Source organism: Habropoda laboriosa, unplaced genomic scaffold (genome assembly GCF_001263275.1).
Source record: "Habropoda laboriosa isolate 0110345459 unplaced genomic scaffold, ASM126327v1 scaffold26, whole genome shotgun sequence".
NCBI lineage: Eukaryota > Metazoa > Arthropoda > Insecta > Hymenoptera > Apidae > Habropoda > Habropoda laboriosa.
The window spans coordinates 263,106-288,808 of record NW_017100131.1 but is presented as its reverse complement, the minus strand read 5'-3'; the positions used below and the strand labels follow the sequence as shown (position 1 = coordinate 288,808).

The window sequence follows — 25,703 nt, the reverse complement described above, 5'->3', positions numbered from 1 at the left end:
AGTCATAGAGCAAGTGGAGAGATAATTTTCTAATACCTCGAGTAACGCGAAGACGTTTCTATCGATCGAGGATATTCGAAAGGCTTCTTTTCTAAACGATCTATCGAACGAAACTATACTCCTTTCGACACACTTTACGTTTCATTCATCTCTGTCATAGAATATTCTCATTGTGTAATATCACTTTATGTTAATTTGATGTTTCTCTTCGTCTTGTGCAACGATATAGCGTACAACGTTGAAAAGATTGTCACAGGTAAACACAAAAGGTAACGTCCTCGTGGTGAAACGTGTCGAGTATGTACACGCGTGCAAAGTGTCGGTGAAGTTAATGCGATTCGAGCACACTGCGTGAGTTTGGGGACAACAAGAAGATAGAAAAAGGAAGAAGAGAGAGAGAGAGAGAAAGAGGTTAGGAGTGGGGGGACACAAGGGAACGGCTTCTATACGCAACGCGTATCGTTCTCGCCGAAAGGCTGAACTCCCACCGACTGGAAATCATATACGCACGCACTCACGCATTTATAGAGATCCTGCGCTCCTGCTCTGGTCCGAGTTCGGACACGAACTCGTGTGTTCCGCTCGAGAGCCGCTCGTTTATCTCCAACAGCTTCTCTTTCCCCCACTCTTTCTCTTCCTCTGTTTCGATAATTAGCCCGGAGATCTACACGCTTGTTTTTACGCACGAGTTTCCGCTCACCGACGATTCATTTTATTTTCTGTCATTTTATGTAGGTACGTTGGTTTTTATGAATTATTAGAACACCTGCTATATTCGTGAAAGAAGTGTTGTACGATTTAAATTATATCTCTTCGGCGAAGAGATAAAAAGTGAGGTTAACTCCAGTTTTTCAATTTTTTTGAAATTTTAGTTCTAAAGCAATTGTTTTGGTGCTTATCCTTTTATATTTAAAATAAATTTCTTTAATGATTAAGCTTAACACCGTTAAATGGCAAAAATTTTGATGCTCGTTGAATAGAAAATAATTTATTTCAGAAGCCAACGTGATTAACTTGGTACTATAAAGTGAATCGTTGTAATAATGTAACTTAAACGCTTATAAGAATTTAGCTGAGGAATTTTTTAAAACAATGGTATAAAAGATATTTATATTTATGATGCGTATAATTTCATCAATTTTGTGAGGAAAGTAGAAGAGGACAAAGTTTAATTATTTTTTATACACAATACGATGGCTTGAATAGATATTAATACCACGAAATGTTTTAAATATATAGATATAATTCTTTTTATATTACATGAAAGCGGCTACAATTTCAGCGACCTTCGACAACCGTCAAACTCGAATTTTGTGTCAATATTTAGTGTGACATAATCGATGACACACTATTGCGATCTTATATTTATGACGGCATCTTAAGTGGAAATAGATATTTTGAATTTTTATCGAATGTACTCGTTGCACTGTGAGATCCCAGACTGAATTATTTCTTTCAGGATCATACTAACTTTCTAATGACTGTTTAGGTTTGCTTTATATTCAACAAGTGTCCTAATGCTTGTGAATGTTTATTTCCTTACTTTGTTTTACTGTTGATAATAATAAGATTATCTAATTAATTTCGCTCTTCTATTGTACATTGTGTATAGACATAATTATCGTATAAGTACAGATTAAATATATTTTCTTGCCTTTTATATTGCAACAATTTTCATTCTGTCGTCACAACGTTATCTCAATATCGTGCAGTATTGAATCTGCCTTAGAAGTAAAATTACAGTTGAACTATTCACGTAATAACACAAATGTGTTCACAAAACAAAGCGCGCATAATTAATCTACAGTCGTGCAATCTCTATTTATACAGTCCACAGATAGTGATGGGTTCTGAAGCACTTCGAATCGCTTCGAATATACACAAACTGGCGAAAGACTTGGAAATTTTGATAAATCTTGAAAGCTTTGATAGGTTTCAAAGTCTTGAAACTTTTGGCAGGATTTGAAAGCTTGTCGAGTATTCAATATCTTGCACGTATTTTAAATGACTTTGTCCAAGCAGTATCATTGTCATAAAATATCAAATATACTAAATGCTTGCAAGTTAGATATTAAATGCTCACCAAGATTTCAAGACCTACGGAAATGACAAAACCTCCAGATTCAAGACTTTCAAGAGTTTTAAGTATCGAATTAGGTTCGAATGATTCGAATTTTCACAGTATTGGAAAACTTCGAATCACTTCGGGATTGAGATTCAAACGCTGTCATCTTTAATCCTTTCGGTGTTTAGTTTGTTGCGATGGAAAACCGAATTTGAAGTACATCTCTTTTTTATTCTTATTATCTACATTATTATGAAAATTTGAAACAGCTTAAATCGTTGTATATTACCTTATTGTTAGTCACTAATCGATCTAGCCTTAGACCATAAGTTAAATTATTACGATCACTTCGAAATTATATATCACTTATTTGAAGTTTGAACAAGAAACAATTTGAAAATAAAGATAAAGTGAAACCTTCTTTATTATACAAATATTTTAATTAAATTAAATTAATGCATTTTTCAAGCGTGACTGTAAAGTATAGCTCTTCAATGTTTAAAGTTCGTTTCACTCAAACTAACATTCACTCATCTTTTTTCCCTTGTAGTTTTCATTTTAATAATAATTAAAAAATGAATGAATGAGCTAGATAGCAGCATAAATTAGAAATGGACTAGAATGGCAGATATGTAAGTACACTCCCGTTCATAAGTATTAATGACGCTTAGAAAATGTAAAGCAAACCTAAACAGTCATTACAAATTTATTATAATCCTGAAAAAATTTTTAGCCTAAAATTTCGTAAGTACAACAAGCACATACGATAATACTTCTAAATATCTATTTGCATTTTACACTGCTAATTAATTTGGCTCTTCCATTATACATTATGTATGAAAATAGATGAGATATTATAATTGGGAATTTAAACGAAGTATAAGTTCAAATAAATTTTCTTGCTTTTTGTGTCGCAACACGTTTCAATATCGTGCAATCTACCTTAGTCGTAAAAATAAGAAAATGAGTTTATTGTAGGTCAGTGGCGGCTACTCAATACGTTCTACTGTGCTGCAGCAGCTGAAATATTATAATTTCTGCTTTGTTGTAATAACGAATACATCTGTTTTTGTTTCGAAAGAAAATTGTCGAGTCGATTTAATAATTAAAGACTACAGTACGCTAAGTGTAAAATCCACGAGTCGCCAGTGTTGTAGGTCGTTAAATTTGTCTCGCTAACTGCTTTCATATAGTACAGAACAATCGTAGCTATTGATGTAAAAAAAAAAATCGGGGTATCGTCGTCACACGAAAGCCATTGCAAATTTGAAAAATCTACTCGAGCCATCGTATTGTGTATAAAAAATAACGAAACTTTGTCCTCTTCTATTTTTCTCATAAATCTTGACATTTACGAGAAAAACGCTGGAAACCAAAATGGAAGCCAAAAGGAGTATTTCCATGAAATTAAGTTTTTAAAATTTTTCTTATTTATGAAGAGTTATGCACCAAGCATGTGCTTTGATACTATAATTGGAAGAATTTGAGAAATTGCAGTTTAATTATTTTATGGCTTCTGAATGGCTTATACGATATACTAATTTCGAGGAAGAAATGTAATTTCAATTATATAATACTTTCTGTACGAACGTCATAGGTGTCCTAATACTTATGAACAGTAGTGTATGCAGAACTCTTGCGAGAGAGACTAATCCTGCGGCTTGAAGTCATGCATGAAATTCCAGGATGTAATACATACTACGTTGTATGCATAGATAACACCGGTTTACGTCTCGTTTTTGAACGCGCGTCTGTCGGCAATCTGCTGCAAATGAAAATAGATCTTACTTTTACTGTCAGCTTGATCTCTCCTTCCTATGGTTTTAGATAAAAACAGATGGTAGAGCACGGGGACCTGGTTCGACTTCTTCCCGCGTGCCTTTCTCTACCTTCTATGTATCTCCTTATGATATATGAGACTAGGTTACCAGAAAAATAGAAGCAATGCGAACCAAAACTCGTTGGCACAATGTACGCGTCATCCTTTTCTTTCGTAACTAACTCTTCCTCTTTTAGTATTATTTATCGTACGAAATTATAGGTCTGGATGAAAAAAAAAGTCTGCAATTTGATCGAGTCTAACATCGTGATTTTATATAAGGATACGTTTTACATATCGTATAATACGGTAGAAAGGCATTTTTATAAATCTACGTGTTAATAAGTAAATTATCGTTTACAAGTGTTTCGAAAGAAATAATATCTTAATGATATTTCAGTATGGGTCAGGATAGTAATTTTGCGTTTTTATGTATGTATATAGGTACCTGTATTACCATAATTTCGCACAAGGTCGCACAGAGTGTAATAGCGATTTAAAAATAGTGATTGAACAACCGAACCTGTTAAAATGACCGATTTCAGATTTCCTATTTTAAATTGCAGAAATTATTAAGATGCTTTTGTCCAAGTGTATGATGATTTTTGTTGAAATAAGGAAATAATTATTTAGATATGTTATTTTATTTTCCTTTAATTATTCTAATTTAGAAATTCTTTGTAATATAGTATACCTAAATATACCGGAAGGAAAAATATACTGTATTCAACTTTGATTGTTCTAGTGTTAATAAATCGAGTGTATATTAGCGTTTAAAAATTGAATAATTTGTACTGTAATATTTTCTTAAAGATATAAATAAAGTAGAATTAATGATGAAACAAAATATAAAAAGTAAAAGTTAAAATCGCTTGTGATTTATGTTTCATTACTCACAAGTAGAAATTCGTCTAAATAATGATACATGTGTCGGGTATGTGGAATATGAATAAGCTTATCGTCCACGTATGCAGATAAAATCTGCACTTTAAAAATTTATATGATTGATTACTCTATAAAAATTATGAAGTACATGTTAAAGATAAGTATAATAAGTTTGTTTAATCTATATCTGAAGATGTATCTGTGTACAACTTCATTTACAATGCTATAAAATATTTAATAAAATACAAGTCTTGATTTACTTTCTTTATTTCTATTTTTTGGAATTTTTAATATTAAATATTCTTTCTTACATGGTAACCGTTTATCAATAATAGGTAATCGACTAACATTGATCGATAATTTATTGTTTTTAATTTTTGGTAGAATTTTAATAGATACTTGTGTAACTCGATTGTGTTTTTGCTATAATAACAGATGAGATATACATAAATATTTTATTCAACGTCACGGACGCTCTGGAATCACAGGCGACATATAGACACAGACGGGGTACAGGAACAGACGACGTACATGATAGACTTTGCATCTTATGAGACTTTTTGTCCGAGGTTTTGGGGCCGAGAAGACCCTTACCATTTTTGTCGCTACCAACGTTACCGATCCAGTATAGAATAAGATTGCAACAATAGTAGTGGTTGGAATTAAACGTAACTATGAAATTACAAATAAGAAAGTAACGTAATTGTTTATTAGTAGATGATTCATCATTCGTCAGAAGATCGTGAACAAATCTACCTACGTAATCCAATATATGTATGTATCTTTATATGCAATATGCGATTTTTTATATTTGCCGATTTTACCATCTTTAATAGTTGAATTGTACGTAATTTTTAAACTCATCACTTTATATCGTAGAGAGCATTATAAAAATTCTGGTTTTTACACGATCGGTATTTCAGAAAGTTGGACACAAAAATACATTAGGTGTAAGGTCTATCTTGTACCTCGTCTGTGGTCCTAGAACCCCGTTAGCATCGTCCTACTGTATTGATTGAGATTGATATTATATCACTGCGCTATTAGTGGCAGGAATAGAAATTAAGAACACCTGGCGTTAGTTATTTTAAATAATGGAGACAAAATTTCGAATCTTAGGATGAATCAGAATGGATCCAATAGTGTATTGACAACACAGTAACAGTGTGCACACTACCAAATCGATCGTTTTGCGCGATGCAGTTCTTAAAATGACCGTTCTTAAGCGTAGAGTGTGCTTCAAAACCAGTATTTTTGGACGACGTTGGTATTTCAGATCGTGTGACAAAAAGTCTCGTAAAACGATTGGTCTGTACCACAGGATATATATATATATAGAGCGTGTTACATACAGTCGGTAAATAACCGACACATGGTATCTGTTTACATGGGTACTAACCTATCGGATGTAGGTAAAAATGTATAATTTAACAGTATTTCGTCTATTCTCCGTGATGTGGCTAATCATTTGAATTGAAATTCTCAAGATTTGTTATTGAATGGTTCCAAATTAGTAAAATTTTACTATGTGTTTCGGGACCAAGGTACTTTATTTCAGAAATAGCGTAATACTGTATTTCTTGAAAGTATCTCTTGTTCTCGTGTACCTTGTTTCTTGACACTTTCAAGATTTATTCAGTCGTTATATGACATTGTATTTCTGTAAATTTTCAATAATGAATTAAGCTAAATTTAAGAATAAAACTGTAGTACATTGTCAATAGAGCTAGTATATGAACCTTGTAAATCTCCTAAAATGGCGTGTTTTCGCTTGTACATTTATTTAAATTTGAAAATTAAATTCTTTTTACTAATAATAATTTTACTAAAATACTGAATATTCTGCTGTGATTATTTTGTTACATTTGATCGTAATAGGGATTTATTATAAAAGAAGAGTATTTAGAATGGTTAAAGTACGTTATATTTGCAACAATCATTTTAAAATCAATTTTGTCAATACACGAGCCGTATATATTGTACATATTTCACACGAAATATTTTAATTATAAATTAATATTTCCGTAAATAGGGTTAAATTATATTTTCAAACTTTATTGGGAAAATCCTACTCAACATTGCATTATCTGGCATATGTCGCTTATATAATGTAATACGCAACAGTTGGCGAGAATTACAAGTTTATTACGAAGACATTGTAGAATAAATGTAAATTCTTTGATATACAGCTTATTTCAAGGAGTATACGTCGTTGCAAACGATTACGATTTTGGATCTGGATTTTATTTTTATCAAATAAACTCTCACAATGTAATCATGGTCGTAGAACAATAACAAAGATTCACCAATTTAATTTGAACAAATTAAACGTTAAACATTTAAAACGTTTGCACCAACCATTTTCTTGGCTAGACTATTATTAAGCTGCAAATTTAGCAATTTGGTAATATTAGGTAAATATTCTGAAGATGTTATATTATGAATCATACTCAACATATAGACTATCATAGTTACTCATTTATAAATATCTCGTCTTTTATAGATTGATTTCCATCTTGTGTAAATTGTTTGAAAGGAACTAAAAAAAAAAAAAAAAAAGAAATGAAAAGGAATTAGATAATAAATCCAATAGTAATTTGTTGTTAGTTATCAAATAAACTTTCATAATGTAATCATGGTCATAGAACGATAGTAAACATTCACTAATCTATTTTTTGCTAAGGTTACTATAACCAATAAACTAAACTTTACTTTCAATTCAACAAATTTGTTTTTGTACATTTTACGTTTCGAACGTATAATCAATTGCCAACAAATTCGCTGCCTCTTTTGATAAAAGCGAAAAAAGATTTATCGACTCGAAGCTGCCAGATTTTTCCAGAGATGGAATTCGTCACTTACGTGATAAATGGGAAAAGGTTATCCAAAATAACGGAGATTATTTCCAATGTTACAATTGTGCCTGATCTTTTATAAATAAATATTGAAATTTGTGAAAAACGGCACCGAATGAATTTGCACTCCTCATATACAACAATGTGCAATTTTACCATAAATCAGTAATTTCATATGTGCAAGCACCTTAAAAAAAGGCAACGAAGAACATCGAAAATTAGTTTGAAGAATAATGTACTCCAAGCCTTGGTTCATCGAACACTTTCAATCGTCAATTCTTTCTCCGTACCATTCACTTTCCCATTCGTCAGTTTTTCACAATGTTAAACCGTTTAAGTCAAACTTACCAATAATTCAATCATGACGCTCGAACATTTCAATCGAACCGTCAGACGGGTTTCCGAGCATCTGGATGGCTCCCAAAGGCTGCATACCAGACGGCGCAGCGTCGCACAGTGCTTTAAAACAGCCGTCTGACCACGAAAAACTATATTTCATCTTAAAAGTATATAGATCATCGAGAACAGGTAAAATTATCGAAGAAATTTCTTTGTAAATTATTTAATTCTTTCCCTTGTAGATCTTGAATTTTTAACACTGAAACTGAGTTGTTCAACTTAAATTATTTAAAAATACAAAGATTCGGAAGTTTTACTGTAAACATTTTATTTACAATTGTCGTTTCAATTATACATTAAATTATGATTTAAATATACATCAACTATTCATTTCCACTCAATTAAAATTTTGTGTACCGTTTGTGGCATATAATACCATTAATATACTCTTACATACAGTTCTGTTGTATTTAGATAGCATTTTTCGAAAAGATTTTTATCAATATTATACTGAAATGTCTAATGAGTTCTGCGTTCACTACTGTAATGTTTGAAGCCAGTGAAACATTGTGGAAAAATCTGCGAGCTACCATTATTGATTATACCAAATCTAAGTTTTCTATTAAACTTTGTTTTTCAAATTTGTCTTATTAATTTTTGTACGCAGATATTGTGTATATAATTCAAAGATAATTCGCAAATAATCTGAAACAGTCAAGTGACAAGCAATGATAGTTTGCAGACTGTTTACAAACTTAAAAATTAAATTATAAGAAAAGTAGCAAAAAGTAGCCTTTGATTTTTACAAAATCCAAGAAACTGAACTGAACAGGACTAATGCGTACCAATCCATATTGCAATACCCGAAAAAGAACTAAGATACGTGCATTCAAAAATTGGCTACTAGTGTCGTCAAATTTCTTTAATCTTCCTACTGCAAAATTAAAATATAAAAAATCCACGTAAAATAATTCACCGTTAATATCACCGTTTCCAGAAAGAAGAAAGATTAATTGCTAAACGATAATCTCAAAGCCTGACAAGGATTAAAAATTTCACTGCAAATGTTACCCTCTTAAAAAAAAAAAAAACAGGGTAATATTTCTAGGTAAATAATATTTCAATGAAAGGAACTTAAAGAAACCGAAAATTTACTAAAAAAAAAAGTGATCAAAATCGCACATTTTTCACGGTCAGACTTCTGCTTTAAAATCTCGTGGTGCGCCGCCTAAGTTGAGCGCGAATTGGTAGCCAGAAGCTTCGGCGAGGAATCGCGGCAACCTTCGTGCAGTGTGTGATCGTGGGCGAGTGAACATTATTTTCGAGCTGTCCGGTAGGAAAGCTGCTGCCTGGTGATCACGGACGGGTTGAACGGTTTTTCGGGCAGAGTCGGCGGAGGCGGTTGCGCAACTCGCGAGCGAAAACGCGGAGGGACCGCATGGCGCGGCGATACCGTGGCGCGTGCGTGCTCGAGGCTCGATCCTCCGAAATGTTGATGCTAAATAAAACTCCTAGCTGGTTGGGCCGATGCCATGCGTTCTAATTTTCACGAAGAGCACTGCCGCTGGTGGACGTGGTAGCCCGGGACGTCTGCCGCGTCGTTGGAGGCGGATAACGATAGTGTCTTCCGAGGCTCTCCGGGTTACCTGTTCTTCGTGGCGAGGAGAGGGAAGTTCAACAAGGTAGCAACGAACGTTCGAACGTATCGTCCTTTTCCTCAACATCACGTCGAAAATTATCGCGAGAATCCGGTTCACCTCTGTGCGGTTGCCGCTGACTCTGCTGATCGTGGTAGCAGACTAAACCAAGGGGGAATAGTCGGCCAGAAAGATCTGTACCAGTGCTTCCATGCGAACGCTGCGGTGACATGGCTGCCGCCCTTTTGGGCAAGTGCATCGGTCTACTAGCGCTCGTGCTACTTCTCTACACCAGCTGTTATGCCTTCCGTATACGCGATCATCCGGGTCAGAGCCCCTCGTCCGCGGAACAGACTCATCGCGCCGCTTGCACTTCCATCTTTGGCAGATGCCAGGAGAAGACGACCGCGGCCACGTCGATCAGCCGAAAGTGGCACGACACGCCAACACAGAGACTTGCCAGCAACATTCGGAAACCACCTGTCGAGCTGACGTCGGCGGACGATGACGATAGGAGTAGGAGGCTCGAGAGATCCGGACGTTCTAGCGATAGGGCTGCTGGATCGGCGAAGAGTGTCGAGATTGATGAAGATGAAGACGAGGAGGAGGTGATCGTGGAGGTGGAGGAGGATACGGAGGAGGAGATTAAGAGTGATGATTTAGTGGAGGAGGATTCTGGCGAGGAGGATGACCAAGAGGATGATGAAGACGAAGATGAGGACGACGAGAATCTGCTGGATCGGCGAAGAGTGTCGAGATTGATGAAGATGAAGACGAGGAGGAGGTGATCGTGGAAGTGGAGGAGGATACGGAGGAGGAGATTAAGAGTGATGATTTAGTGGAGGAGGATTCTGGTGAGGAGGATGACCAAGAGGATGATGAAGACGAAGATGAGGACGACGAGAATGACGACGACGACGACGACGACGATGATGAGAAAGAGGAAAGTAAGGTGGACGAAGGGGGCGATGAGGATGAAGAAGAAGAAGCGCAGAAGAAGAAGGATCTTCATGGGAAAATGAGCAAAATAACGAAGACTGTTAGGAAGAAAGATGTAGAGGATACGGAAGAGGATGACGAGGAAAGTGGAAGGGTAGCTTCGAAGAAGAAAGTGGTTTTGGAGAAGATATTGAAAAAGACAGATGAAGAAGAAGAAGATGAAGAAGAGAAAAGTGAAGAGATAGATTCGAAGAAGAAAGTGAGTTTAGAGAAGAAGGTGGATAAAGAAGAAGACGACGACGACGAAGACGATGAAGACGAAGAAGAATCGGAAGAAGAAGTTTCTACGCCTCCTCCAAGGAAACTAGAAAAAGTTAGACTCGCGGATAAAGATAAGGTTAGATCCACTGAAGCTGTGCCTGTTACAGTGAAGCCAAAGCTCGAAGTAAAGGAACCGCCCAAGACAATAAAGAAACCGGAGGAACCTGTGAAGAAGATAGTTGAAACACCGAAGAAACCTGTCGAGAGTCCAGCGAAGTCGTCTGAAGCCACGAAGAAAGACGAACCCGTGAAGATAACGAAATCTGAATCCGAATCTGCTAAACCGAAGGCCACGGTGAAACCGGAAGTGCCGAAGATTCGGGAATCAGTGAAGCAGCCGGAAAAGGCGAAAGTGAAACCAAGCGAAACTGCTCAAGCTGTTCCGGCTAAAGTCGCGGAGCTTAAACGATCCGACAGTGAGTATAGTGACAAATATTAACGAATATTGTGATTTATTTTGTTCAAATTCGTGATTTGTATTTTGCGTATTTCGAAATACGAGCGAAGTAAGGAAATTGTCTTCTCTTTTTGTCGCGGGTCGTAATGTTAAGGGATATGATGTTGTTTGTAGAAGATGAGTCGAAGGGAAGAACGAAAAAGCACGTGGAAGCTTCGTTCACTTTGGCTCAATTGAACGATGCGATACTACACGTGCCGACCTTCGTGCCAAATTTCACGGCCGTTGAGGATTTCGAGTGTCAGCAGCACGGCAAGATCTTCCTACGACAGTTAAGGGGTTACAAGTTGTGGGCCTTGCAAAGTAAGTCCAGCTTTCGTTCAGTGTTGTAGTTTCTTGCAATATGCTGATACAGCTGTGGCCAAAAGTATTAGGCACCCCATAAAATTTTGATCATTTAAAAATATTTTGTATTAAAAGGGTATCGAACTATCTAAATACGAAAACAATCATTTTTTATTAATTTTGTCAATATTTTGTTGGGCCACAACAACGTGAACATTTGATGACAATCGCAGCAATCTTTGTATCTTAAAAAAAAGAATTAACTTGCGTTGATGGATATTCAGTTCATTTCTTTGCCATATTTCAAGGAAAACTTTCTAACTTTCAAAATATTAACAGAAAAATTAAAGGCAAGCTGACGTGAGTCTGTGACTCTTAGGGAGAAACACAAAATGTAGACTATGAATCGTTAAATTGTTTTATGGCCCACCATGAACCTTGCCAGCTGTTTCAAAGTTCCTTCGAACAATAGGAAGGTTTCGAAGAAATAGTTTTGGCAGTAAGTTGTAATAATAGAGGTGCCTAATACTTTTGGCCCAGGCTGTACATTTCACGTTAGCAGAGAAATAATTCTTAATTGTCCGAGTGTCGAAATTGATTATTTCACGTCGAAAGACAAATTTTTCAATGAAATTATAATGAAATTTTCACGGTATCGTTATAAACATCTCGCCTATTGTTTCTTATGTCAGTGTTAGATTCGAGCGCAAAAATTCCATCGGGTCTATTACGGGGAAACGTGAATCAGCTCGGAGATTTTGACGAGTGTTTGGGTGTGGTGGCGCACGTGAAATTGAATGACAATACGATAAAGGTGCAGGGCAAATATTGTTTGGCCAATATAGATGTGTATCCATCTCATCCGGACATGAAGCTTCCGGTTAATATGATGCAGGCCCGTGCTTTCATAAGAGGAAGCATGCGTGACGTAAGTGAACGATTTTATTTTTCGTTTTCATTTTACGTGCGGACATTATTGATATTTTCACTGCTGGTCAAGTAAAAGTTTAGTTGAGAAAACTGTTCTTAATAAGGAGATTCAGATGAATCCAAGATTTCGGGAAATGAAAGTTTCAATTTCTATCTAAATTAACTCATTTGGTAAAGTAACATGAAATAAATTTATAGACTATACATATATGCATTTATGAAGAAGTAAAGTAGTTTCTATTTATATCTCTTTCTTTCGAATTTTATACAAATGCATCTTCATTTTTTAAATAAAATTTTTTATGCAAAGCTTTTTACATAAATATCTATGTTAGTTACTACATGAACCGAGGTTGCATATACCTTTACCATGAGAGTAATAAATTACAGAATACGAATTTACTTCATGTCTATTCATTTTGTAAACAAAAAGCTCCTCTAATTTGCAATTCTAATAGATAAACCGTTGTCATTAGTTATTGTAATTTGTTTATTTTAATAGATAAACCATTGCCATTAATTACTATAATTTATTTACTTTAATGGATAAAACGTTGTCATTAGTTATTGTAATTTGTTGAAATTCACACGGCTTATTTTTCTCACAGTGAAAATATTAATAAACGATGAAGAATTTTTGAGAAAAGCTCTATTGTAAAACGTACTCACTTTCAGCCTGGTCATTTTGTTCCAAGATTCACGACAGTGAACTGGGCGTTGTGTCTTCCGGCGGCCTGTTCTGCCGAAGACGCGCAAAACGTTGTCGAACAGGCGTTGAGTGAGTACAATTCTACCGCAGGAATTAAATTCACGGTAGACGTCGATCCTAACATGTGCTACGTCAAACAGAAAACACGAAGCTATTCGAAAGAGACGGTCGGAGTTTTGTATGTATTCTTTGTATATTTACAATTTCTTAATATTTAATTGTCAACTATGAAAATATTCTCTGTAAACTCGCACCTTGTCAATTGACAAATATTTTATTCAAATCAGAATATTCTTTGCGAAGTCTTATCTTGCCAATTGACAAATATTTTACGAGAAAAATTATCTAAAAATAAAAAAAATATATTTTAACGAATTTCAAATCATAATATTCTTTGCAAAGTGTTGTCTTGCCAATTGACAAATATTTCACCACGACACTTCAAAGAAATAATAACTTGAAAATAGAAGAAAAAATATTTTCTCACGAATACAAATTTCCTTACAGATATTTCTATGCAATGATCGTCTGTATTGCTACCGTAGCAACGGTGAGAGATTATTTAGTGGCGTCCGAAGGAAAAGGTAGATTCTCGTAATATTCTGTATCTTTCGTAAGTTAATACGCATAAAAAATCCGCTTTGCCTATGTAGATTCATTTCAACAGCGCTGCATCTTTACAGAATATCGCAAACTGTACATTTAAACAATTATCTCCCTCTCTACAGGAAACTATTCCGAGCGTATAATAATGTCTTTTTCCTTACGGAGAACCGTTAGATCTTTATTGAAAAAAGGATCGAACGAAGCCGATATTACGTGCATCCATGGGATAAGGGCGCTCGTCACGATTGCTCTTTACGTTGCTCATCAGATAATACCAATTTCGAGGTTACCATTTTCCAATCGAATCGAACTGACGGAGGTGCGTGTAAGAATGTACTACGTCCGTTCATTTTGATAAAGTACAACTCCGTTCGAATTAAACACTTTTATTTCAAATAATTTCCATAATGTTCGATACAGACAGTTCGATGAAATTTTCAGCACGTGTACAATGGACATAGATCTACAAAACGTGCGTTTTAAATTTTCATTACGGCTTTACAATTTTCTTCGCGATTCCCACAAATTGCAATTTTTTCAAAATTTAAGTAAACTAATCCTTCTAAAAAAAGAACTCAAGTCATTTGGCCCGATTTTAAAAAAGTTACTCTACTTTGAAAGGCGTCCACATGTTTCTGTCCTTGACTGTATAAAAATCCGAATGTCTAAGAGGAAGAAACTGCTGAAAGGCGTTTTCAATATCCTCCTGTTTCCCAAAATCGTTTTTGCGTAAGAAAATTGGTTGGAGATGAATCAGGGGAATATTGGGATAAGGTAGAACTTCGATTACCCAGTTGATGCAATTTTTGTACAGTTGTGATTGCTACGCGCGGTCTGGCGTTGTCATCCAAAAGGATAAGTCCTTTTCTTTTGATCAGGAATGGTTGCTGTACCTTTAGTTTTTGGTGAACGACCTCCAATTCGTTACCGTGTGACTCTGAAGTGATAGTGGTAGCCAGTTTTAGGGAATTCTAGCGAATTAATTCCAAAGTAGACCATCAAACTATGAGAATGATTTTTTCGGGTGTAAATTAGGTTTGAATCAGGGAGATTCGGATTTTTATGTATGCGGAATTAATGCTCTTGTAATAGGTTGGCCAAAGTGTCTCGAATATTATGGAAATTATATCGAATAAGAACCTTTAATTCCAGCGGATTTATGTTTTTTTCAAAATGAACGGCTAAAAATCGCGGGAACTTTCACGATGACTTAGTAGAGTCGAAATAGGCTCTACGTATTCTTCGTATTTGCGTTTAATTTTTGGTGGTTAAAACAGGTGGCGAACACTCCAATCAGCTCGATTTTGAGGGTATCCATGGTTTACACGGACGCATTTTTATTACTCAGCGGTGTCCTAACTGCTTACAATATGGCACATGAATTTATAATGCGGGGTGAGATTCGATGGTTTTGTCGTTTCATCGCCAGATATATTAGGTAAGTTGTATAATTAACCATAATTTAGCACTTAAAAAGATTCTGTACAGTGTTGAAAAAAGTTGAAGCCAAACTTCAGGAGCATGTAGTACTCACCGAAATAAACAGAAAATTCCGTAATATTTTCAAAGTTATAAACAATTTTTCATTTCGGTTAAAGCTTGCTCGTTTCAAGAGTTATCGTGCTGCATAAAAACAACGGATTGTCTGTCCTCCTCCCACTTTATACACGTACCATAACAAAGGATATCTTTGGGTTTCATCGGAGAAATGATATTTACATATCCTCACCGTCAGTGAACAGTTACAGTGAGTTCATAAAAAATTTGTTTGCTCTGACCAGTACTTCGTACTCCTGAATTTTGGTTCGAACTTTTCTCAACACTCTGTATATGTAATTGTACGTATGAATTTGGCGGGAAATACAAATGGGTGACAGTACGTTGATAAGGAGTCGCTGAAAGTTGTTTACAGTGGCGTAAGTGTAAGTGTAAAGCGAAAGAAGTTGATTTCGTGCTTACTTAGTTTCGATAGGAATACTTCTGTAAGGAAACGTTGTAATTTCGACTTGAAGTGAAATTTACAGTCTGTTTAGGAAGAATAAAATTTAGTTTTCCGTATTTTTAATATAAATTGACAAATGAACTCCATTTATATCAAAATGAAGCAAATTAGCAAAAGAGATAAAAGTAAATAAATTTTCGTTTTCAAAAATTTCACTGCACAAGTGTGTTAATATTGCTGGTCGATCGTAACAAAAAGTGCTCGGAGTGCAAAGGGTTGATGCATTATAAGTGATTTAGAAGAATACTGAAATATTTCTTTTTTTACTTTCTAGGCTTACTCCAGCGCTGTTCGCAGTAGTGTTTTGGTACGCATTCGTAATGGAGCACACAGGATGGGGACCACAATGGAACAGCGTTATAACGCCAAATGCAGAGCTATGTAAAAGCAACGCCTGGACGAATTTGTTGTACATACAAAACTTTTTCCCTTTCGAAGAAATGGTATCTAATTCATTCTAAACTGTGTGAAATTTTTCTCAAATTGTCATAAAAACTGTTGAAGAAAACTAGATGTCACCTTTTTCAACAATGTTTCAGTATTACCTATATCATAAATTAAGTTTCAACATTTAATTACTTGTTCAATCTTTTGCTTTGTTCGACTTAACGTTCTTTTTTCTTTTGATCAATAGTGTGCAGCTCATACCCATCAGTTGGCTTTGGACATGCAACTATCATTATTAACCCCAATGTTGGTATTCTTCTTGGAATGCAGGCCTGTCATTGGGATTCTTGCAATGTTCTTCTTCATTTTACTGTCGGCCACGCTTCGTTACATATCAACGATGAACAATTATCTTTCCCTCGTTATTTTCCATGGAATGTCGTAAGTTTATACTTCAATATTCAACGTGAATTTACCACGTAATATTGAATATAGCGGATGGACCACGTAAAACAGTCTACCTAATTATTATCTCTAGCTAGGGCGGTATGAGAAAATTTTTATACGTAATTTAAATGATTTCAAAGGGCGAATAAGATGAAAGAAATTTTTTTTTATAAATACCATTTTTCTTTTTGTTTTCAAGGTTACCTATGTGTTTCTACACGAAAGTATATATTTTTTTCTACTGTACGTTGTAGCAGACCTTGGCCTGTAAAATTTTAAATCAAATGCGAAAATTCCTTTCGTTTTTTGCTATTTATTCCATCGAAAGAATTTGTCTTCAATATTATTCTCTTTTTGAAACCATTTAAATTATGTATAAAGATTCTCTCGTACCACCATAGCTGTAGAAGTTGCTTAGGTGGTTTGTTTTGCGTGGTTCAGCCTGTATACCCTTTTACACCCGAATTATCTTAATTTTCTCATTTCAGATCGAAGCACCTTTACAGAACTGCCAATTTAAGTTACATATTGCCATTACACAGAGCTACGCCATACGTGTTTGGTGTAGGACTTGGTGTGCTGTTACGTTATACCGGAAGAAACGTCAGGATCCACAAGGTATTTTATTCTCACAGTAACTCTATTCTCATCTAACTGCTACAATGAATTTTTTTTATGGTATGCTTATAAAATAAGATCGTTTATGATGTTGAAAAATTGGGTTTGTTTCAATAGTTGTTAGGATTAAAAATTTTGCTTTTATCTTGAGATAAACAAATTTGCTAAGTTTAATCTTTCTTAAAGGATAAAATTGAAATTAGTTTTTAAGATCTTTGTGGACTTTGTGTTTTAAATATGCAGTTTATTATTTAATATTTATTTACGTGAACACGATGAAATTTATCAAGTCGTTTTTGAATTGTTGCTTTAATGATTATTTAAGAAGTACGAGCTTCATTCAAACGTTCAAGAATTATTCATCCTCTGTTCATAATCCAAAGGTCATGACCCACTTGATGTACTCATTTCAGGTGTTAGTGATCTTGGGATGGTTGATCGCGATGGCCTTGGGATCGTGGTCGTTATTTTCACCCTGGCACTTGGCCAGAAGGGACTACGTGTACGATGCTGAAGAAGCAACCAATTACGCCGTGATCAGTCCTGTCTTGTGGGCCTTGGCTTTGTGCTGGTCCATATTTGCATGTTACACAAATCACGGAGGTTTGCATCTTGACTGTTGATAAAATTGATTTTATAAAAATATTTAATTAGTTGCAAAATAAGATTACCAACAGCTATATTTTGAAGTTACAGCTAAATTATAACTTCTTTTCTAAATAAAGCATTATTTATTGCGTTCTAAAATTTTCAAGATTTTAATAGATGCTAAATTTTAGTAGATACTTACTGTTGAAATTTTGTTACTGTTGAATTTCAATGCTGCAGCAATGTTAAAACGTTATAGTAATTGTTTAAGATACGAGAAACTGTTACACTTATAATTCTTATTTCGACAGGTATAATAAATAAAGTGCTTTCGAGTCACTGGTTAATAATCTTCAGCAGAATATCGTATGCGGTGTACTTGACTCAATTCGCAGTATTTTTTTACAACGTTGGGACCACTAGATACTCTGCCGGATTTCAGGTTCTTAGACTCGTAAGTATTACAAACTAATGCTTCCTATATGCGACAACGTCAGAACAATTTTACTGCATTTTCAGATCGATCCTATGGAAGCAGCTGCAGTTGTAATCGTATCGACCATCCTCACCTTGCTCTTCGACTTCCCCATGCAAGAGCTGAAAAACGTGTTAATGGAAAGCACAGACATGCTGAATGTGGAAGTTCCCAATAAAGAAATCTCCTCGAAGCAGGTATCAAACGAAATTGAAAAATCTTCCACATCGGAACAACCAGCCGAAGGTAAAGTTTTCGAAGAAGACGAAGTATCGTCGACAGGATGGGACTGGCAACGAGACATAGTCGACGGTGGTACGAAATATCCTCATCACGATGTGGAAGACGAGGAACACGTTCAGATACCAATTTTAAAGAAAACAACAGGACGAAGGAAATCGTTCATCGGCCACGATTCCATCGAAACAGAAACTGTTCCGTTACGAGAACGGACGAAGGACAAAAGATACTCGAGAGACGATGACGAGTACAGAGAGCGGGGTAGGAGGAGCAGGAGCGGTCAAAGGGATTATCAGGAATCGGAGAACGACGGCTTGGATCTTTCCAGGATGCAACAGGAGCGAGACAGACGCTCGCTCTCTAGGAGTCACGACGTTAAGAGATTGTCAACACGGGACAGTGAGAACGAGGAGGAGTATTTAAGACGAAGACCGAGAGACGAGGAAGAGGAAGAAGAGGAAGAAGAGGAAGATTATCCTAGACGCTACAGGCGATTTCATTCCAGAGGGAGATCCGTGATTAGGGAATCGGACGATTATCGTTCGTGGGAGCTGGTCGGTAAGGAACGTTCATCCTCCAGGGGTCCAGAGCCTAAACGGCTCTCCAGCAAATCGGAGGAACGCGAGTCTACGCAAAGGCAAACAAGACCAGCGTTGTCGAGATCCGGGGACTCGAGGCGAGCATTTTCTTCGGAGAGTGAAGACGAGCACTCGTTGCAACGTAGGAAAATGGAAAAAAAGCAGCCGTCGGTGGAAACGCGGATAAGCGACGAGGAGGACTGGGAAAACGAGCTCAGGATACGGAGGAAAGAATTCATGGAGAAGCTTGAGACAGAGCAGGAGGATTCTTTCGCGAACGAGAAAGAGGAGGAGGACTTGAGCTCTCTCAGAAGGAGATCCTCCGCGGAGGGGAAGATCGCTCTGCTGAAAGATCCTTCCGCGGACGATAACATGGACTCTTGGACGGTTAGCGTGGGCTCGCGAATCGGTCAGCTTGGTTCTTCTCAGGAGCCCAGCGAGCCTGAGGACGATACTGCTTACATGCGACGAAGGGAGTATCGTGAACAAGCACCGCCGCCCAGGGAGGATACTCAGAGCGAGGAGGAGGTGATCTGGGACGCGTCGAGAAGGCGATCCTATACGAGCAGTAGTCAAGTGACTTCTATGGAAGAGGACGAGGATGTTGAGGCTTACAACTTCGTTCTGACGAGAGGCAGCAAGAGGATATCTGTGCAGGACCTTTCCACGCTGTCCCAGGAAGACTTGGCTGACCTTTCCACGCTGTCTGACTTGGCTGATTCTGGTTGGAACGTGGTGAGAAAGGAGGGCGAAGGATTGCCTAGATCTCCCCCCACAGGATTGTATAAACGCGAATCGATCATAAAGAGTCAGGCCAGCGAGGAGGACCCGGAGTATCTTCTTCCAGAGAGACCTAAGCTGATTCAACAGGAACGGGAGCATCCTTTTAAGAAAGCTTGGCAGATGCAGAAGTCCCGTTCTGAGGAAGATCGTACTTCGGCGTATGTGATTCAAGAGTTGCAAGGAGAACCGAGAAAGGAGTCGGAGGATAGAGAAACGAAGGACAAGGATGTACCGACGGAAGAGAAACATCAGAAAGAATCGGGTGGAGAACAGTACGAGGACATGGGTGCGTTCGCCGATGACGAATCAGAATCGATCAGGTTTGCGCGTAGCAGGAGTTCGGACACAGAGGATAACACCAGAACCAGTTCGAAATCCGAGGAAATAGAATCGATGGAGAGGAGCGAGAGCACGGATCTGGATGTTCCCAAAACCAATACGAAATCATCGGACGTTGAGGACGACTCTTTCAGATCTAATTGGCCATCCGAGGAGGAACAGTTGGAAGTTTATAGAACAGGGCTGAGAAGTAAATCGGAGGAGGCCGAATGGAGCTGGGAACGGGAGGAGACTTGACGGGACTTGGTGACCATCCACGTAAAAAGAAAAGATAATAAACGTAAATATAACGAGGTAAATTATTCGCGGGGAAAGTCGCTGCTCGGGTTTGTCGTGAAGAAAGTACGAGCGGATTTGACGGCGAGGGACGGGGATGGGGGATAGGAAGAGGACACCGGATGAATTTTCGAGAAGTCGACGATTCCATGCTTGGATTGTCATCCTGTTGCAAGAAGATGCAGCTAAAGGTGCTGCTAACGATTATCGATAAGTTATCGATAACTTGTTAATAGATATTGAGTTGAAATATCGGTAGGACGAATAGGAGTGATTAAATCATGTAGAAAGCAACGTCGTGACAAATTTATCACTCGAATCTACTTATTTTTATTCGAACTTATTATAGAAAAGATGTTAGTGTATTATATTTTGGCTGCAACCTCGTTTTCTTTGTCCGAAAGAATTTGTCCTGTCTTGGAAAATAATTTTTCACTTAAGTTGCTGGTACAGATAAATATTTGAGAGACATAATCGCATGCTTTGGAAAAGTTTTATCGCCTTCTGTGTTCCAATCAGGTTATTGGGATTATATTTTCTAATATTTAAATTAAATCGTTTTCAAATATTCTCCTTTTTATGTCAGACTTTATTGATGTAGGATTAGGATCAATATCAGATTCTATTCTTTGCATTCTTTTTATCAAAATCTGTTCACATACTGTCACTTATGTTTCTATCTTCATTCATTGTTAAAGTACTACTGTTCGCTGCATATTGAAATTATTTTCCTAATTATTGTACTCGTTTACTTAGTTAAATGGGTTTTCATTGTCAGAAATAAAGCACACCTCGTTCGAATTCAGTTAGTGCAGAGATTATATACGTTTTCTATCTTTTGTAACAAAACTTTAACTTAAGTTCAACTTACCGATATCTTAACGATATTACCGACGTATCGAATTGTCGATAACATTTAGACTCTACCGATAACATTATCGTTAGCAGCACCTCTAGATAGAGCACCGAATGGATCGGATTATAGTATATTTTTACAATCGTTTCAATTTTCATGCGTATTAAGAGGTGGGACGATTTATACCTCTACTGCAATACTCTGCTGCTTTCTGGTGTAACATTGTTCGAAATTGTATATTTCAATATACCGTTACTACATATACGTTGAATGTAACTGTGGAATTAGATATTAAAGGCGTTGTGAATGACAAGACCAAAGAGGGAAGTAGTCATTTTTTGTAGCGAGTAATAAATAAATTCTTCACTATACATAGCATCCGAATGAATGAAACAATAATGTTGAAGCGTTGGATTGTTTCATTATCTACGGCGTTCCTTCTACCTTGTTACAATCTTGTCAAACTTGTTCTGATTTTATTATTACGAAGGATACGAAAGTTGTTGAAAATAAAATGATGTTGACAATATGCAGACCTCATGTAACAGGGTTTTTCTTCTTATTCGAATTTGTACAAAGAATATCCGAGTAATTAAGCAGTTTAGGACAAATTTCTTTAAACAATTTATGATACTTCTTTATTAGAATTAGAGAAAAAAGAATCTTGTTATTACTGTAAAATTTAATTTCCCGAGTTTACTCGTTAAGTTATTGAATTAATCAGTTCGGGGACCGTAAGAAGTTTTTCATTAGGTAACTTGATAATTACTTCTGCAATAAGAAGTAACAAAAGCTCGAGGACAGAAAGCTGTCGTTGAGTCATCGTAGTTTCTACGTCTGTCAACGCATGTTCATCGTAAATTCAATCATGTAAACCAGAATTACCGATGATGCAAGGTGACAAAGACACAACTACTGTTACTGTACCATAAAGTCATACGCACTCACGTATAAATAGCTTCGAGGACTGTGAAATGCTTTTTCGATGATACTACGATCAAACTCTAATATTATAACACGTAGCTAGGGTAAAGTTTACGAATAACAACAAATTCCTATATGTAAAATTAATTCGAATAAAATACTAATAATTTTTACGTATTAGGTATAACTACATCCATAAAAAATAAGAAAATTTCTTTTACACTTTTAGTTTATTTCACCGAAATCGAGAATAAAATGTAAATTGTGAATAGCGCGTAAATCAGTCAATGAATCACTGAATAGCTTTGTCATGAATCTGGTTTAAAATATAAACTCAATTCGTAACAGAGATACACGAAGGAAGGAAGAAAATTTTTTAAGTGAAATCAAGTTAAGAAACATTTCCTACTAAACGTGCGTTATTTTGCGACACATACCGGGGCTTCGTCATCTTTTTACCGTGAACAACTCAGTCGTTCTCGTTACACTCGACAAGAGGGGATTGAAGAACAGAGCAGACTGACTTAAAGTACGCCATTAAAATTCAGTCGGAATCCTCGCGTCATTATCTTTGAATCCTATGGTCAAACGCCCTCGTTAACGTTAATTACCAGATCCCGTTGAGAAATTTAGAATCCTTCCCCTGCTTCCCCCATGCGTATTAACCTTTTCGAGTTTATTTAATGCACAAAAGCCTCGGGGGTTCGCAACATCCACCGAATGAGCGTCATTCGTTTAACGCATATTTAGTGCTAATTATGTTTTCTACTGTGGTTACCAGAAGAAAATGAATGGTTTAGAACTTGTTGCGAAGTGAAAATTTTGGGAAGTTTGAGAATTTATGGATACATGATTTGTAGAAATTTGAAATTAGTAACAGGGTAAAAAAGTGACTATTTTTTACAGTTATTTATTTATTTATTTAACGGAATGAACGCTTAAGAGAATAAAGATAACGGTGGGGGATATAAAGTAAGGTAACTAAAATAAAAAGGAAATGCAATGGTATTAACGTTAACGAAAAATGGGGAGAAGCTCATTTTCAAGAGATTATATCCGTTTAATTTTTTCTTATATTTCTAGTAGATAGGACAATATCAATTATTACTGCACTGTTACTATCAGCAAATTACAATGTGGAATAATTAGAAAATAATTAGTACTTATGTGCGTTAATGCTTCGACAAGTTTTAATTTTTCAAGTATTACATTTGTTTACCATGAAATTTAGAAGTTTTCGATAGAATTTTATAGCTTTTTTTTTTGCTATGTATTTATTTAAGAAGGAAAAGAGCGAATAAAAAAGATTGTTCAGAAAAGTAGATATGGATTGTCGAAGAAGCTTTATATATTTGGAGGAATTAAGAATACAATGAAAATATGAAATAGTCACATGAAATAATACATAATAACGTGGTAATAAAGCAAGCATCATATAACACGCATTAATCTTCCTTGTTTTCTCACAACGCTCAACCAATAAATGCAAGACGCTTGCTCTACTCGAATAGAACACCGCGTACTACACCACCAGACTTGAATCACTAAACTCCACTACATCTGTCGAACACTTCTTGTTTATTCTCTAATATATATTCACACCCAAGACCGATCAACCTATCAGACTCGCAATGCATCATTCCACAGGTTGATAAAAATACAGAAGTATTCACCTTCTATAATTTGCTTGACGATGAATTTTTACCTTTTCCACCTTCTATAATTTGCTTGACGATCAATTTTTACCTTTTCCACCTTCTATAATTTGCTTGGTGAAAAATTTTTGCGAGCAAAGGTAATAATCATGCGAAAAGCGTCTGAAAACTGAATTGAACTTGAAGTATCTCAATTACTAGCACTCTAAAAAATGTAATTTTCTACGAGTTACTTGTAGAAACGTGATCTACAATTTAGGTTCGACTTCTTTTGTTCCATTGCATAGAAAATTGTGGAAAAAATTATATTTACTGTAGTTAATAAAATGTATGACTGAGAATTTTTCCAAACTCTTTTATTCCAAATCGATGATAATTTACATATTATAAATTCAGATTTATTTGGAAGCATTTTTGTGCCACTTTGCTATGCCGTTCGTATGTAACAGAGATATTTATAAATTAATCAGAATTTCAATTTGACGCATAACTGAAAATATAAATATAATTTATACATATATACATATATTATGAATTCTATGTAAAGGGGTTATTTATAGGGGTGCAGAAATATGTTGAGAATGTACAATGACGTTTTATTTGTAGCAGGAAAAGAACTTTTATATCGTTGAACGGCGATTTTTAAGTAGCAAGATACTTTTCTTTCATTTTTCGTTTTTGAAACTTGAATGCACACATTGTTGCAGTCTCTATTCTCGAATGCAACATCGATGGAAGCACTATTTCGAATGCAAACCATTGTTGTACGCGTTACTTTTGAATGCAACATTGCTTGAAGCGTTATATTTGAACGCAAACATTGTTGCAATCTCTATTTCTGATTGCAACATTATTAGAAGAGTTACTTCGATCGCAAACATTATTACAAGTACTACGCTTGAATGTAACATTGTTACAAGCGTCATTCTCGTTTGTAACATTGTTAACTTGTATTATACTCGAATGCACATTGTGGCAAACGTGTTATCGAGTTAGCAACTTTGTTGTCCCGAATCGCTCCCGAAAATTGCACATTGTTGCAAAACGAGTTATCGGGCTTGCAACTTTGTTGTCTCGGCAACTTTGTTGTCGCCAAAATTGCACATTGTTGCACGACGCGCCGTTTTGCAACATTGTGCAATTTCGGGAGCAGTTCAAGGCAACAAAGTTGCAAACGCGATCCTTCTTTTGTAACTTTGTTGCCGCGAGTCGCTTCCCGAAAATTGCACAATGTTGCAAACGCTTGTCGGCTTTGCAACATTGTTGCCGAGAGTCGCTCCCGAAAATTGCACATTGTTGCAAACGCGTTATCGGGTTTGCAACTTTGTTGTCGCCAAAATTGCACATTGTTGCACGACGCGCCGTTTTGCAACATTGTGCAAATTTCGGGAGCAGTTCAAGGCAACAAAGTTGCAAACGCGATTCTTCTTTTGCAACTTTGTTGCCGGGACTCGCTCTCGAAAATTGTACCTTGTTGCAGCACGCATTATCGAGTTTGCAACTTTGTTGTCGTGAATCGCTCACGAAAATTGCACATTGTTGCAAACGCGTTGTCGGATTTGCAACTTTGTTGTCGCCAAAATTGCACATTGTTGCACGACGCCCCGTTTTGCAACATTGTGCTTTTTTCGGGGGCGACACCGGGCAACAAAGTTGCAAACGCGATTCTTCTTTTGCAACTTTGTTGC

General features: G+C 36.3%; 1 protein-coding gene across 1 annotated transcript; it reads left to right on the top strand.

Annotated features, from left to right (window-relative positions):
- The first annotated feature begins 9,537 nt into the window (after positions 1–9,537).
- On the top strand, positions 9,538–20,837 carry LOC108574590. The gene is made up of 14 exons (XM_017937245.1): positions 9,538–10,349; positions 10,403–11,276; positions 11,432–11,620; positions 12,295–12,530; positions 13,208–13,419; positions 13,749–13,825; positions 13,970–14,166; positions 15,125–15,285; positions 16,124–16,292; positions 16,484–16,677; positions 17,172–17,301; positions 17,715–17,904; positions 18,201–18,343; positions 18,409–20,837. Exons 1-14 carry the CDS (start codon positions 9,831–9,833, stop codon positions 20,539–20,541), a joined length of 5,424 nt encoding a protein of 1,807 aa, XP_017792734.1. The 5' UTR covers positions 9,538–9,830; the 3' UTR covers positions 20,542–20,837.
- Positions 20,838–25,703: the final 4,866 nt, after the last annotated feature.

Excerpts from the sequence above, each read along its gene's own strand:
- LOC108574590 (XM_017937245.1), top strand. The coding sequence starts at position 9,831 with ATGGCTGCCGCCCTTTTGGGCAAGTGCATCGGTCTACTAGCGCTCGTG. Across the intron at positions 16,293-16,483 it reads TTTTCCCTTTCGAAGAAATG|TGTGCAGCTCATACCCATCA; the intron begins GTATCTAATTCA and ends TTTGATCAATAG. Across the intron at positions 17,905-18,200 it reads ATGTTACACAAATCACGGAG|GTATAATAAATAAAGTGCTT; the intron begins GTTTGCATCTTG and ends TTATTTCGACAG.